Consider the following 15,024-nt stretch of genomic DNA (forward strand, 5'->3'; position numbering starts at 1 on the left):
AGTAGTTGTTGAAACCTAATCAAAGTCAGACATTTCTGGAGAACAGATAGTTTTTCAGCGAACATTTCAGCAAATATGGACATTCACAAACCTGCCTTCGTTGGGAGACAGACAGACAGACATTGACAAAGCAGTCTTTTGTGATAATGACGTGGAAATAAAGCATGTGAAAATGATGATGATGACATTAATGATGATGGTGATAACACTCATTTAGCTGCGTGACATTGTTGTGTAACTTGGTAATCTGATGTAGATAGAGAGGAAGAAAGAAAGAGATGAGGTGGGGGAGGGAAGGGGGAGGAAAGGGAGAGAAACGGTTCCAAATAAAAAGGCTGCAACATTTGCAACACAAAGAGGAGCAGCAGCTCAGGTTTGGTTAGAAATGTCAGTTTTAATCTATTAATCATTGTTTATTACACAAAGACATCCTCAGCCTCTTCCGCTGAGTCTAATATATTTGGTAATCATACATACACATATATATATATATATATATATATATATATATATATATATATATATATATATATATATATATATATGTGTGTGTGTGTGTGTGTGTGTGTGTGTGTGTGTGTGTGTGTGTATATATATATATATATATATATATATATATATATATATATCTTGCTTCTTCAGAAGAATTCAGTCTGTCGTTTGTAGAGATGCTGTTTTGGTTTCATCAAGATTTCTCATGTCACTCCTCTCTTAAGAGTTTAAGTCTGTGTTTAATCCATGACAGAAGTTACACAAGAATCTGAGATTTGGAAGAAAGGGAGGAAGCATGATGGGGGTTGGGGGGAGACAAAAAATTTTTTTTTTTAAATCAAGGTCTATAAAGAAACAACCAAAGAATGTTATACCTTTTCATTAGAATTCATTAGAAAAGGAATGTAAAAAGGAAATATAGTCTTAAATGAATATGATTCTCATTAAGGGACAGAAATAAAACAAAAAAAGGTGGTAGGGCATTCCTCTTTCTTTGGTTTTAGCTAAAGTTCTCTAGCAGCGCCATCTTGTCTATTGTACAATGTTTATTTATATTTGTTCAGTCTGCCAATTCTTAACCTGCCGTCTCTGTCTTTTATTCGACAGACAAGCATGCATCCATCCATACACACACACACACACATTTACATACTCACATACAGAGAGGCTTTCTTGATCAGTTTATGTTCAGGAATTCTGTGAGCTACCTCTTTTGAAAATGTTCAGACTCTTAAAGAATGCTCTCAACCGACGAATCCGGTTCCGTTTGCGATTCTGTTTCTCCATGGCAGCAAGAGCTTCTCTCTCTTTATGTCGGATCTCTCTCACTAAACTGTGGAAAACATCATCGACACACTGTCGTAGAATAGCAGACGTTTCGTAGAATGGACAACCAAATTGAACTGCTAAAGCGGAACCTTCATCTGATGAAACCTGCAACAGAATCAAACAAAGAATTCATGAAACGAATTAAACTTTCCTAACTAATTAAACTAATTCTAACAAGAAATACACAAATATTTTTCGTATTTCCCGATTATTCTTTCAAATATTTTATTTAAATGGTTTAAATAGAAATAATTAATCTTTCCGCTTAATTAAGTGACTTAATGATGTTATTTTTATCAAACCAAATAACTACCTGAAGGGGTGGGGTGGCAAAGACTGAATGTGAAAGAGAGAGAGAATGATAAACATAGAGATAGACAGGAGAGAGAAAGTAACAATGAGAGAGACAGAGAAAAAGGAGGGAGGGAGGGAGAGAGAGAGAGAGAGAGAGAGAGAGATAAATAAGGACAGATAAACTGAAGGAAAGGGAACGGTACAGGCAATGAGAGAGAGAAAGAAAGGGAGACCCTAAAAGAGAGAGAGAGAAATAGAGACAGACTGAAAGAGAAAAACAGAAAGGGAGACCCTAAAAGAGAGAGAGATAGCACAAGAGGGAATGACAATGAGAAATAGACAGACAAGAATAAAGAGAGAGAGAGAAAGAGGTGAGATATTAGTGGAGAGAAAGTGAAGAGGAAGAAATGTCACCAAACCTTTCTCATCTCTTCCAAATCACACTTGTTGCCAACCATTACAATAGGAATATCTTCACGATTTCGAACCCGGTCAATCAATTTCTTGTAAGTGATGGCTTCTTCAAAACTTCTTCGGTCAGTAATGGAATAACAGATGATAAAACCTTCGCCTTTCCTCATGTACTGCTCACGCATGGCTGTGAATTCAGGCTGCAATGGAGATTACAATCAGTGTATCTTAATTCAATATCTTTTGTGATTGCTGTCAGATATAATGGGGTTGTTGATGTTATTGATGACAATGATGATTACATTACAGCTAGGATTACATTAGATCACGTGGTCCCTTTTTTTTTTGAAAACAGTGGGGTTTGTTTTAAAAGAAATTTGGCTATTTCCAGTAGATCAATTGACCATACAAAGACTCTGGTTGAATCATATTTATGGGTGCGTGTTTGTGTGTGTGTGTGTGTGTGTGTGTGTGTGTGTGTGTACACAATCCAGCACAGTTTGTGTGTTTATTTATGAAAATGTGTGACAGCCGTAAAATATCTAAGGTATACCCATCCTACCCAAACATTCTACCACTCCATCATCTTTTCACCCCCATTGTCCATAAGTCACCTACCTGTCCAGCAGTGTCCAGAATGTCCAGCTGAGCTGGCTCCCCATCAATGCGAGCTTGTTGTTGGTAGGCATCCTCTGGAAGTGAGACAGAATGGGAGTTGGTCAGAACTCATGCTTATGATAAGTCAACAGCAAAGATAAATCATAGCTAAGATGGATCAACAAAGACAAATCATAGCTATGATAGCTCAGAGAAAATAATTTATTGTAAAGTATTTCAATCAGGTCATTGGTCTAAAGAATACTTTGATATCTTAATGAGCTACTTCCTTTTAATTCTACCTGGGTGTTGTGGTTTCTTCTGGTCTTTACACCCACCCCATCACAGAAGACTTGTATAACCATCACACAAAGCTGCTGCCTTGCCTTCACCACTTCAAATGGCCATGTGGCAGCAACAGCAGCATCGCTCATCAACAGGCAACTCATATGATTGTTCTATCTGGCAGTATCATCTCAAAATTTCCATATTCTTTGGGCTGTCCACTGTCATTCTTCAATGGAGAAGGAATAGGAGAAAGTTTGATGTTTGGCTGTTTTGTGTCCAGGTGTCTGGTTCCAGATCTCTCTTCAGCGTGTCTTTGAAGTGGAGCCTTTGTTGTCTTGTCTGTAGGTTTAGTTCCTTCTCTCAGAACACTAGAGTAAGATCTACAGCTGAAAGGCATCCTTGCAAGATGTTCAGCTCATTGGAGGCAGGTGATGTTGAGGTTGAGCGAGGCTGAGATCTGATAAAAATAATAAAAAGATACAAGCAAAGAAAAAAAAAAGAAAGAAAGAAAAAGGAGAACAACAACAAATACTCACCTATTGTAGGGTCATGGTACTCTAAAAATCTGTGGCAAACAAACTGGATGACAAGGGCTGGAAATAGAGAGAGAATAATGAAGGTTAATAATGGGAAAATATTTAGTGAGAAAGAGACATTTGGGTAACAGAAACTTAGATAACATTAGCCCATTGCATGGGACTTGATACTGACCCCAGAATGATGAAAAATAAAAATCCCCAGTAGGGCTTGAACTCTAGATGTAAAGAGACAACCAAATATCACAACACTATTTGGCTTGATGCTCTACTGATTCTGCCATTTATACAAAATGAAAGCCACATAGTCATAGCAAGCCGTGAGATTGTGTGATATTCATGCCTTACTAAAGAGAATGTTGATGATAATAATAATAATAATGTTAGGGTAAAGAGAGTGAAACTGCGTGATTGGGTGGTGGTTGTTACTTAATCTCAGGTCAGGATTGACCAAACAAACCCATTGCCAAATGTCTTCCACCCATGACCATTCCAACTCCTGCTTTTCAGACTTGTCCCTCCTCATTTAGCCCTTTAGCATCCAGGTCACTCTGTGACCCGTTTTTTTTATTCACATACCTTTTAAATTAATCAGGCATTATCTCATAGCTTTAAGATTTCGTTGACGTGCTTATATTTAGAATGACTTTGTAGGGTAGGTGTGAGAAGTCAGATCTGGTTGGTTTGAACATAAAACAAGAATATTTGGGCCTGATGTGGCCAGTTTAAATGTTGGAGGTTTAAGCCAACAAGATGTGATTTGTATGAGGTTTGGTTGGTATATCTAGCAGGTTGACAGGACTGTAAGGGCTCCCTTCTCCAGACCCCCCCCTCCCCGCCTCATGTGTTTGGTGGTGGCGACAGACCTTCCTTGCAAAGGCCACACTTTCTGGTCTTTAAAATTTAACCTTTTAGTCACTGCAACACATCGTACATCCCTTCCCCCACCACTTAACCATCCCAAACCACTGGGCCTTTCTACACAGGGCTTAATTAAAGTCGTTAGAGATAAAGATCTTTCCATAGTTTAATTGACAATTTGACACACACACACACACCACATTTCCCCCCCCCCCCGTCTTTCTCTCAAAAACCACACCACACCACCTACACAAACAGCATGTGTATACACACACACACACACATACATACATACACCAACTACCAGCTTATGTATGTATATACAAATACAAGCAAATACACATGGCTATGCTACAACATCAGACCACTTCAAAAAATGGCCACCCTTAGAGAGAGAGAGAGAGAGAGAGAGAGAGAAAGAGAGAGAAAGAGAGACCACAACACACACACACACACACACAGCAAACACATGCACACCCCTCTACTACAATACATTACAGAAACATCATCTCTTCCTGTCCCTCGCAGTTATGCACTTAGGCCCTCCTCCTCTTTACTCCCCCTCTCCCACTGTTCCACCTTCATACTTCCAAAGATTTAACCTCATTAGTTTGTAGTCAGTCATAAAACACCACCACCACCACCACCACCACCACAGCCACCAACATCCACCTGTCTCATCCCATTATTTATTATTATTATTATTATTATTATTCAAAAGCTACTTGCCCTTCCCCTTCGTGCAGTCATAAGTAGCACTAACAGAATGACCGCTTTGAAGAAAATATGCAACACACTCACTCATGCACACACATCCACCCTTTTCATACATATAAACATAGCAACATTTTACACACACACACATACAGAAGAGCAAAGAACTACAATATGAAGAGGTCAGAGGTATTGGACCAGTCACCTACGTAGGGAGCAGAGGAGTGGAGTGACTTAGTCTCATACCTCCACCCCTCAGACACATCCGATTTATTCATCGTTTCCTCCCCTTGACACCCTTATTTTGTACACACCCTCAGGTCTTGCACTGATCCCAACACCTAGTTCTTCTTCCTTGGAGCTTCCATACACACATGCAAGCAATAAAGAATTAATGTCCACCCTGTTCCACTTCGCCTCATACAGTTAATTGCTGCATGTCAGGGTGTGTAGCTATGGTGACCAGTCAGGTAGAAACTTGGTGTGTCAAGAACTGTTGGGTCAAAATTGGCCAAAGACTACAAAAAACACAACAAAAACATTTTGGGTGGGTTTAGTTGTTGTTGTTGTTGTTTAACTCTAGGCTCAAACTTGATTAAAGAAAAACTTAAGATTTAAGATAATCCACTTATAATCATTTCATCCTTTTCAAGGGTTATCTAGGACTACATTATCTAATGTTTAAGACAGTAGAGTTTGATTTGAGAGGGATTCAGCTGCTATGTTTAACAGGTTGAGTGACTTTGTAGAAGCAAGCTCCCTTCTTAGTTGAGTATTCAACTGTGATGATGCTTATAGACAGATAACCTCCCCTGGATAGGTTTTACTGGAACTGCTGCTGTTACTGTTGCTGCTACTCCCCTCACATGCCTTCATATATATATATATATATATATATATATGCAGAGTATATGCATGTATGGAAAGTGAGATACATTAATTATACAGAGTGTTTGGGCTAAATTGAATGAATGTTTTAGTCTCCATTTTTTCAAGGACTGCTTGATGTTTTGGTGAACAATCAACAGCGTTGGAGAGCATAAAGATTGAAGTTGTAGTTGAGAAAAAAGTTAACCGACATGGAGGGCTGGAAGCCATCTGAATATTGGAAAAGTGTTACCTGTATCATGATGAATCATGCAGCATATAAAAAAATGCTGACATCATGACCACTGTTCAATGCTGTGTGAACAAACACAGTAAAGGCTGTAAAATGCTACATGGACAGCTGCCATGGAGACCATGAAGCTGTGACCAGCAGAAGGTGTTCTGACTGTATCTGCACATCAAAATTCATCTCCATGTCTTTGAACTGGGCCTTTGGCTCAATTTAGACGTTGCTGGAGACTGTGGTCCAACCCTGGCTGCAGTGGGAGGGTTGCTGCTGGTTGCGTGTGGCAGCAGGATTTGGCCCCTTAGCATACCTTTGGAAAGGGCCAGAAATAGTTGTGAGAGACTTTCTATGACTTCACCCACCCTAATTCCTGGCCTCCTAATTCTCTCATTGTAATCCCATGGATTACTTTGTGTAGGGCATAGTTGAGAGAGACACCAACTGCTGTGCCTGCAACACTTGGTAGAAATCTGGTGCTCAATGGTTTAAGAAATACTCCTAATTAAAATTTTTATGAACAGAATTAACCTTGGGAAATAATAAATCCAGCTGTCTGAGTCAATGAGTCCCAAAAATATATGAAATGAAAAATATGTAAAAAATACTAACACAGAAAAATTAAAAGAAAACACGTGGGTGAAATTGGGATAATCATGGTGTGAAGAATCAGGTTTGAAAAATCAACATAAACAGTGAACCACAACACAGCGTGCGGTTGTCATAGTAACAAGCTGCTAATGCCACGCTGTCTGTTGATTGGCTAAAATTACCCAAATTTCTCAACTTTTATTCCAAATAATATCAGATTCTTTATAGAGTAATTGGCTGATCGTAATCAAAATTCAGATTTGCATCGATACACCAAAATTGAAAGCAATCTGAGCAAAATTAGGAGGGGGGGACTCATTTTGCGAATGAGAAAGACTAGAACCAATTCACCGTCAACGTGGAATAATATGGAAGAAATATAGATTAACAGAATTGATGAGAGTTATGGTAACTGGATTAAAAGGATCCGTGAGGGTTAGTAAAAGTATCTGGTTAAAGCTGGAGTTAAACTCTTGTTGCTCTGTTCAATTTTACTTTCCTGGCACCTGAGGGTCATAGAGTACCAAAGAAAAAGTACCAGAGTCAATGATGAGAAATAAACAACTTGAGGGCTGAGCAGTAGCATGAAGGGTGTGATGCAGGAATATAGGCTGTGACACAAAGGCAGCAGAGCCATGGCACATGGGCAGCAGAGCCATGGCACAAAGGCTGCTCCACAGTGTAATGAGTGAAACCTGTGGAAGAGAATAAGAAGGAGGCATTTGAGAAGAGGAAAACAAATTAGGAAAACAAGTTTGAAAGAAAGAAAAAGGAAACGAAAAGGTAAGGAAGAGAATAAGAAAGGATTTCCTCCCGAAAGAAGGCCATAAGGATTGCGGTTTCATTGAAAGTCTTTGGATAATTACCGTTTCCAGAAATAGAACCAAAATTCTTATGTGAACCCCAACAACAATCGTTACAAGAATAACAGAAAGAAAAAGAAAAGAAAAATAGTTTTTGTTGAAAGTCGCCAAAAATCATTGTGCGTGTGAGAGAAAGAGAAAGAGAGAGAGAGAGAGAGTGGAGGCTGGAGGTGGTGTTGGGGACCCGCCTACCCCCTCTCCTCTCAAGCGAGTGGGGGGGGGGCGATGGAGGGGGTAGAAAGGCTTCAAGTGCTCTCCTTCTCCCCTCTTACAAGGACAGGGGAAGTGCGTGTTTTTATTTATCTATTTATTTATTGTATTTTATGTATTTTTTAGGAAGTCTGCTAAGTAACAAGTCACCACGATCAGCTTAAACACACACACGCACACACGCACACATTGTGTGTGTGCGTGTGTGTGTGTGACTATATGGCTTTATGTAAATGTACACATCTATACACACACACACACGTATTTACAGTTACTATGCTGCCCCACTGATACAAACAATATCTGCAGAACATGGAGAACAACATTAGTAGTAACATTAGTAGTAGTAGTAGTAGTAGTAGTAAGTGGTGGTGGTGGTGGGTTTGAAATGATGTGTGGGCATTCTTCAGATTTCACAGACTACAATCAAATAATTGGTGAAGAGTGAGGGGAAGGGAGGAGAGAGAGAGATACGCAGAGAGAGGATAAGGAGGGAGGGGTGGAGATGATGGAAGGGAGGTGGAGATGGAAGAAGCCAAGGGAAGAGGAATAGGTACAGAGGGAGGGAGGTAAGGCAGAAAGAGAGAGAGAGAGAGAGGAGGGAGAGTGAGTGAGAAGCAGAAAGAGATAGAGAGAGAGAGAGAGTGAGTGAGAGGCAGAAAGGGGTGGAAAGATTGTAGATAGGGAGGGATGCAGAGGGGGATGGTTAGAGGTAAGAATGTAGAGATTGAGATAGGAAGAGAGTGGCATAGAGAGGGATGCAGGTAGGGGAAGTGGAGGTAGGAATATATACGGGGTGGGGCAATGAAAATGTGTTTGAAAATTTGAACTCGCAACCCTGTGGTCAGTAACTTCACTCATCAACCTAACAGCCATCAGTAAATATCTTCTTGGAAGGTTTTAATGGTTTTAACAAGAATCAGAAGTTTTAACATTCATCAGACCATTCGTTTGTTCATGTTAGTTTGGGTCCTACAGGGCTGGATTTGAGGCAGAAATTTATGGCTGGATGCTCTTTCTGTCTCTAACCTTTACCTATTTCTCAAATAAGGAACTTTATGTGAATTTACTGACAAAGTTGCTGAAAAGCAACGAAAAAGCTTTGACAAAAAACAAGAATCGGATGTTTTTAATAAACGAGTGGAATCGAACCAGAGTTAATTATGAGGATTCTTCCCAGACCCAACAGAACTTTTTATTCTACAATTCTTTGAAACTACAGACAGACAAATCATAATCCTTTCTATTATAGGCACAAAGTTAGCAATAATTACAAGGGAGGGTGATTGGCTGATTACATCAACCCCAGTGCATAACAGTGCAAAACATGTGCATATTATATATGTATCAAAATAGGAGATTGGAAAAAACTTCACCATTACACATGTTTCATTTGCTAATAGGAATTACAAAGTTGTATATGTAGGAGAAACATGCAAGCTATCTCCTATTATCACAACTTCAATTACAACCTTATTTGCATACTATATACACATATTCATACACATGATGACCTTCCTTTGGTCTTCATCTCCCAAATCCACTGACAAAGCTTTGGTCAGCAAGGGATTACAGTAAAAGACATTTGCTCAAAGTATCACTCAGTGTGGCCCTCAACCTGAGGCAAACTCACCAAACATGCAACTATGGCTGTTCGTGAATTTTTGAAACAAACACAAAGTCATTTGTTTTGTGTTTCCATTTGACCAACATGAAAATGTGAAAGCTGAGGTTTAAAAGGAAAGACAAGAAAATTGATGTACCTAGTACTTTTATCTCTCATTTTAAAATTCAACATCACTACTACTCCCCACCCCACGCACACATATGTATAGAAATAGTGTACAGAAGGGATTATAATGCAAGCTGTGTCCTTGTGAAGCATATCTGCATGTTCACAATAATCAAATGTTTGTCTGTAAACACTAAATTTTCCCAGTCTTTTGTTTGTTTATGCATGTCATTGTTCAGTTTTATTTCAAGATTTATTGCCAATAAAGAACCGGTTTCTAACCCAGATCCAAGGCTTCTTCATTAGAATTTCAACATCAACAACAGGGTATTTTTGTTTGTATGTATGTATGTATGTAAGTGCAGATTTGCATGTTTTATGCATGTCTTGTCATGCATATAGTTGCATATATAGACATGCTCATATATATTTTTAAAACTTCTTGAAAGTTTTACAGATTTTTACAGTTCCAATGATGGATCGGATCTGTAGTCTTCGAATTAGCTTTCTCCTTTCTAGTTTTGAGAAGCCTAATTTCTCAAGATTGGTATTTAGGCAGTGTGTTACATATCCCAGGGCCCCAATAATTACAGGTATAAACCTGAACTTGTAATCTGGATAGAGTAACTGCAGATTTCTCAATAGTACAGCGTAGGTATTTTCTTTTTCACTGATCTTCAGCTTTGTATGTATGCATGTAGTATGTATGTATGTATATGTCTGTATGTGTGTGTGTGTATAAAAGCAGAATAAGTCCATAGTACAAGTATTTGGGGGAATCCTGAGATAATACAATCTGTATCATTGATGTTACCAACTGGTTACTTAACATGACTATACACACACACACATGTATACGTATGTATATATATATGTGTGTGTGCGTGTTTATGTATATATATATATATGTATGTATGTATATATATATATATATACACACACACACACATTATATTATATTAAATTAGAAATGGGGAAGGCTGGTTTATGGAATTACCAAAGGTTTCCTGTCCATAAAGGGTTTAGCTTTATGGCATATCATTATATGCCATAAACCCTTTATGGACAGGAAACCTTTGGTAATCCCATAAACTGGCCTTCCCTATTTTTAATATATGTACTGCTCTACATCTTAGAGTGTCCTTCTAGGGCCACCTGACTGGCTCCCATGCTTGTGGCACATAAAGAGCACCATCCGAACGTGGTTGATGCCACTGCCACCTGATTGGCTCTGATGCTGGTGGCACATAAAAAGCACCCACAGCACTCTTGGAGTGGTTGGCATTAGGAAGGGTAGAAACAGCTGTAGAAACCTTGCCAGATCAGATTAGAGCCTGGTGCAGCCTATTGGCTCTCAAGACTTCAGTCAAACCATCCAACACATGCCAGCATGGAAAACGGACTGAACCTAGGCCAACATGATTAGGAAGCAAGCTTCTTAACCACTGTGCCACACTTGTGACAGGTGTCAAACAAAGGTGCCAGCCATACAACTCCAAGAATTGAACAAATGACTGACTGTCCGTCTCTCCATCTGTTTGTTTCTTCAACAAGTGTCCTGTATATCAGAGGAACTGACCAAAGTGGGGGATGCAATCCAGGCCCATCTGATGTCCTGCACTCTTCTACCAGTTGTGGAAGAGGAACAGAAAGATTTCCTGGAGAAAAGGCCAATTCGTATGAACCTACCCAACCAACTACAACAAGGAGAGTCTGTATGGATCAGACGCTCCATGTGGCCAACCAATCTGATGGAAATAATAGTCAAATTTTTTACAAGTTACACTATCATCTTATAAAGTGCAACGTACATGTAAGATAATGTAGTTCTAGATATGGCCACGGGAGGAAGCGTACTGACAATTGTTCTGTGGTATCAGGGTTGACCTAGGCCTAAATACCAACAACATCATACAACGTACACATACATAAATATACACAATTCCGTACACACTTACATAGAAACACACACATATATACAAACTAGAAAGCTGTTTTCATTTTGTTTACACTTTTGTGTGTGTGTCTATTTGTCTGCATGCCTGTCTACCTGCCTGCTTTACCCATCTCACCCTTTCACCCCTCCTCTCTAACCGCTATCATTTTTTTTTTCTCCTTCTCTCCCTGTGTAGCGAATTTAGCAGTGACATTGGGGTTTAGTATAAAAGTGCTTACTCAGTCCTGTGTTTGTGGGATCGACTGCAAGGAACACACACGCAGAGAGTTTTACAAATGGAAGAACGAGAACCCAAATCACTTTATTAAAAAAAAGTACTTTGGTATTACGAAACTCTAGCTTCCTGAGTAACTCAGGTAGTATTATCGACGTCTAACCACAGCACACAGAGACAGACAACCTAAATAGACGGCAAGTTCCAACGTTAGCAGAGAGTCAAGACAATTCTTCTAATGACAATTACAGACTGTAAGGGAAGGGAGTAGGGGAGACATGAGTAAGGGAAGGCGGAGGGAGAGAGTGAGAGTGGAGGCTGAGACTGAGTGCGAGTGAAAAGAAGAGGAGTGCTGTACAGGCAGTAGGAGTAGTGGTGGTAGTAGTAAAAGGTAGGTAATGTTAATTTGGCAAGCCAAGCTTAACACTACACTTCAGTGAGTGAGAGAGAGAGGGAAAGAGGGGGGTAATAGCGGGAGTGAGAGTAAAAAGTAAGTCAAACAAGAGTTTTCCCCCCACCCCTTTTGTAACCCTCAATAAGGAGGAGAGGGAGAGGTTTGTTTGAAGTTGTCGTCTCCCCATGGAAATATTGTTTACTTAAGGATGTGTTCATCTGAACACACCCACATACGCAGTAGTGTGTGTGTGTGTGTGTGTGTGTGTGTGTGTGTGTGTGTGTGTGTGTGACGACCGTCTGATGTGTAAAACTAATCCTCTATCTGTAATACAGATGTTTCTGGTATTTGTGTGATCACGTGTAGCTATGTATGCATTCGTGCACACACACACACACACACACACACACACACAGAGTCGAACCTTCCACAGACACAGCAACGACTCTCCCAGAAGGAAAGACGAGAAAAGAGAGTTTAATAACCAGTCCAGACAATGTCATAAAGTACCACTTGCCATTCCACACGCACGTACATATTCCACTCAGAATGTACGTCTCCACTCAATTTATCCCCGCCCCTCATTTATTCAATATATGAACATCTCCACTCAGTATGTTGTCACTTAGACAACGATAAGAATTACAACAGTCCTCAAGTGTGGACACAAAGGTCTCACAAAGACGGGGTTGAATTCCAAGAAATATTCAATGCCTGAAACTCCACAACTGTTAAAAGGATCAACCTCACAGAGAGGTCTATATGCTAAACAGGAACGAACAGGGAAGTTTCTACGTGATCACTTGATCTGCTGGAAACAGCAACCAAATATCCTTTCTGTCGTAAAAAAAAAAAAAAGAAAGACATAAGGAGCAATGTAGTTTTAGGAAGAACAAAAATCCTTATTGCGTTTACACCACGGGATCCTATAAAGTCTGTTATGTCAGGGCTGACTCGGAGGTTAAACAATCATCTGGAGACGAGAAACATTGCGTACCATAAAAAGGGTTATTTGAGAGGGACTTTAAGCGTAAACGGGAAAATGATAGGAAAACAGACAGGGAGTATAGCCTTCTCTTTGGACTCGGGAAAGTTATATTACGTCACATTTCGAAGGTTATAGGTCTTGCGAGAGATAGCCAGAACATTTCCGATAACAGATTGCGGGGAATTATACATATTTGGTGAATGATTTATGATCGAGTGTTAAAACTGACAAAAACTGACATTGCAGAACTGTCACGAGAGACCAGAAAACAAACCAAACACCTCCATATCTACCATAAATACATTGGCTTTTGTTTTATTTTGTAAAAGTTTTATATACTTTTGACTAAAGTTTGTTGCCAAACAGTATACAACCCGGTCATTGACATATATTCATTCTACTACAGTTCAGATAGGCATAGGAATGAATAGTGCTTGTAACCAGGTCGCAGACACAATACTCAGAAATGGAGTGGAAGACCGCATCACAAAGATGCAATAGTAAAACGACCAGAACATTCGAAGACAGCATCTCAGAGATGCAATGAAATATGTGCCAGTGACAACTCATGGAGTGCATTTTAGTGGCGTCTCGGAATAATGGCCAGATTGCTCGCACCCTGTATCTGGGAGATTCTGAAGGTAATGTGCCAGAAACTAGTTCGTAGAGTGCCACTGATGCAATGAGACATAGTTCAGTGATTCGATCGTATAATGACAGCTTGACACTTTATACACAAATGTATTTCAATATATTGGCTTCTTCCGCCGAGGTCAACTTTGCCTTTCATCCTTTCGGGGGTCGACAAACTAAGTACTAGTTGCGTACTGGGGTCGATCTAATCCACTGGCCCCTCCCCAAAAATTTCGGGCCTAGTACCTAGAATGGAAAAGAATATATTGGCTTCATTTTCTGTCGACTGGTGTTCACAATAATTTTATTTTTAACACCTTCTGACAGTTTGGCTCCCTCCAACGGTGCAGACCTACATTGATGCGAGCAGAGAGCTGTCTGGGTGGTTTTTTGTCCACATCGCAGCATGCTCTATTATCATTATTCATATCATTTTTTTGGGTGCACCCCTCTGTTATCCATGCATCTACCACATCAAACTAAAAGGCCACTATAAATCAGCCAAACTGCCGAGTTTGCCTTTTGCTCTTTCTATCATGTGCCTCTGCAATGGGCATTAAAAGAATATTTTTTTTACCCATCACCCTGTTTCATCAGGTCTTGTTTATGAGGTGTTACTTTCTAAAAACTGAACCAAAACAGAAACAGCAGCACCCATGACCTTCACAAAACTTTCGACACTTTTCCAGTTTCAAAAACTCTTTATTCTATCTTTGGCTTTAAGAGGAGACTTGCTTCTTTAGATCTGTTCCAGATTCCTCGAAGGAGACAGACCTAGTCGGTCAAGCGAAACCTTAATCAGATACAATCAATTAGATATAGAAATTAAGACATTTCATTTTAAAATATATTAAAGAAAAAAAAAAAGGACATCGTTCGGAAACTCGGTCAGAAAAAAATTGCTCTATTCATTCTGTCTCTAAAGTTCTAAGTTGAAAACTCACCAAGGTCAACTTTATCTTTAAATTCTTCCAGACTCAAAATAAAAGTAGCCAATCAAGTAATAAAAACAGATTTAATTGACCCCACCCCCGCTTCCTCTCTCTAACTAGATTTGTGACCTTGGGCCAAGAATAGAAACTTGGTTTTTATGTATATTTTTTTGTTATTCATTTAGATTTCCTGAATATATGGTACAATTGCCTGTTTTATTATTGTTATTGTTTGGCGAGCAGGCAGTATTGTTAGCATGCCGGATAAAATGCTTAGCGGTATTTCGTCCGGTTTTTATGTTCTGAGTTCAAATTTCGTCAAGTTCGACTTCGTCTTTTATCATCTCGAGGTCGATAAAGTACCAATCAAGCACTAGG

General features: G+C 39.5%; 1 protein-coding gene across 2 annotated transcripts in view; it reads right to left on the reverse strand.

Moving 5' to 3' along the window:
• Nucleotides 1-855: 855 nt before the first annotated feature.
• Nucleotides 856-15,024, reverse strand: part of LOC106874102 (GTP-binding protein Rit1) — a 38,735-nt gene continuing 24,566 nt past the window's right edge. Inside the window, exons 1-5 of one of the 2 annotated variants that reach the window (XM_089363587.1) lie at nt 6,745-6,825; nt 3,447-3,503; nt 2,644-2,717; nt 2,034-2,225; nt 981-1,425 (exon numbers count right to left, since the gene is read on the reverse strand). In XM_089363587.1, the coding sequence (XP_089219713.1) occupies nt 1,180-1,425; nt 2,034-2,225; nt 2,644-2,717; nt 3,447-3,503; nt 6,745-6,790 (615 nt within the window). In that variant the 5' untranslated portion in view covers nt 6,791-6,825 and the 3' untranslated portion in view covers nt 981-1,179. Of the gene's footprint in view, nt 1,426-2,033; nt 2,226-2,643; nt 2,718-3,446; nt 3,504-6,744; nt 6,826-15,024 lie in introns of those variants that run through there. The other variant, XM_089363586.1, reaches the window with a different exon arrangement.

The sequence above is a fragment of the Octopus bimaculoides genome, chromosome 15 (assembly GCF_046866305.1).
Source record: "Octopus bimaculoides isolate indiv1 chromosome 15, ASM4686630v1, whole genome shotgun sequence".
Taxonomy (NCBI): domain Eukaryota; kingdom Metazoa; phylum Mollusca; class Cephalopoda; order Octopoda; family Octopodidae; genus Octopus; species Octopus bimaculoides.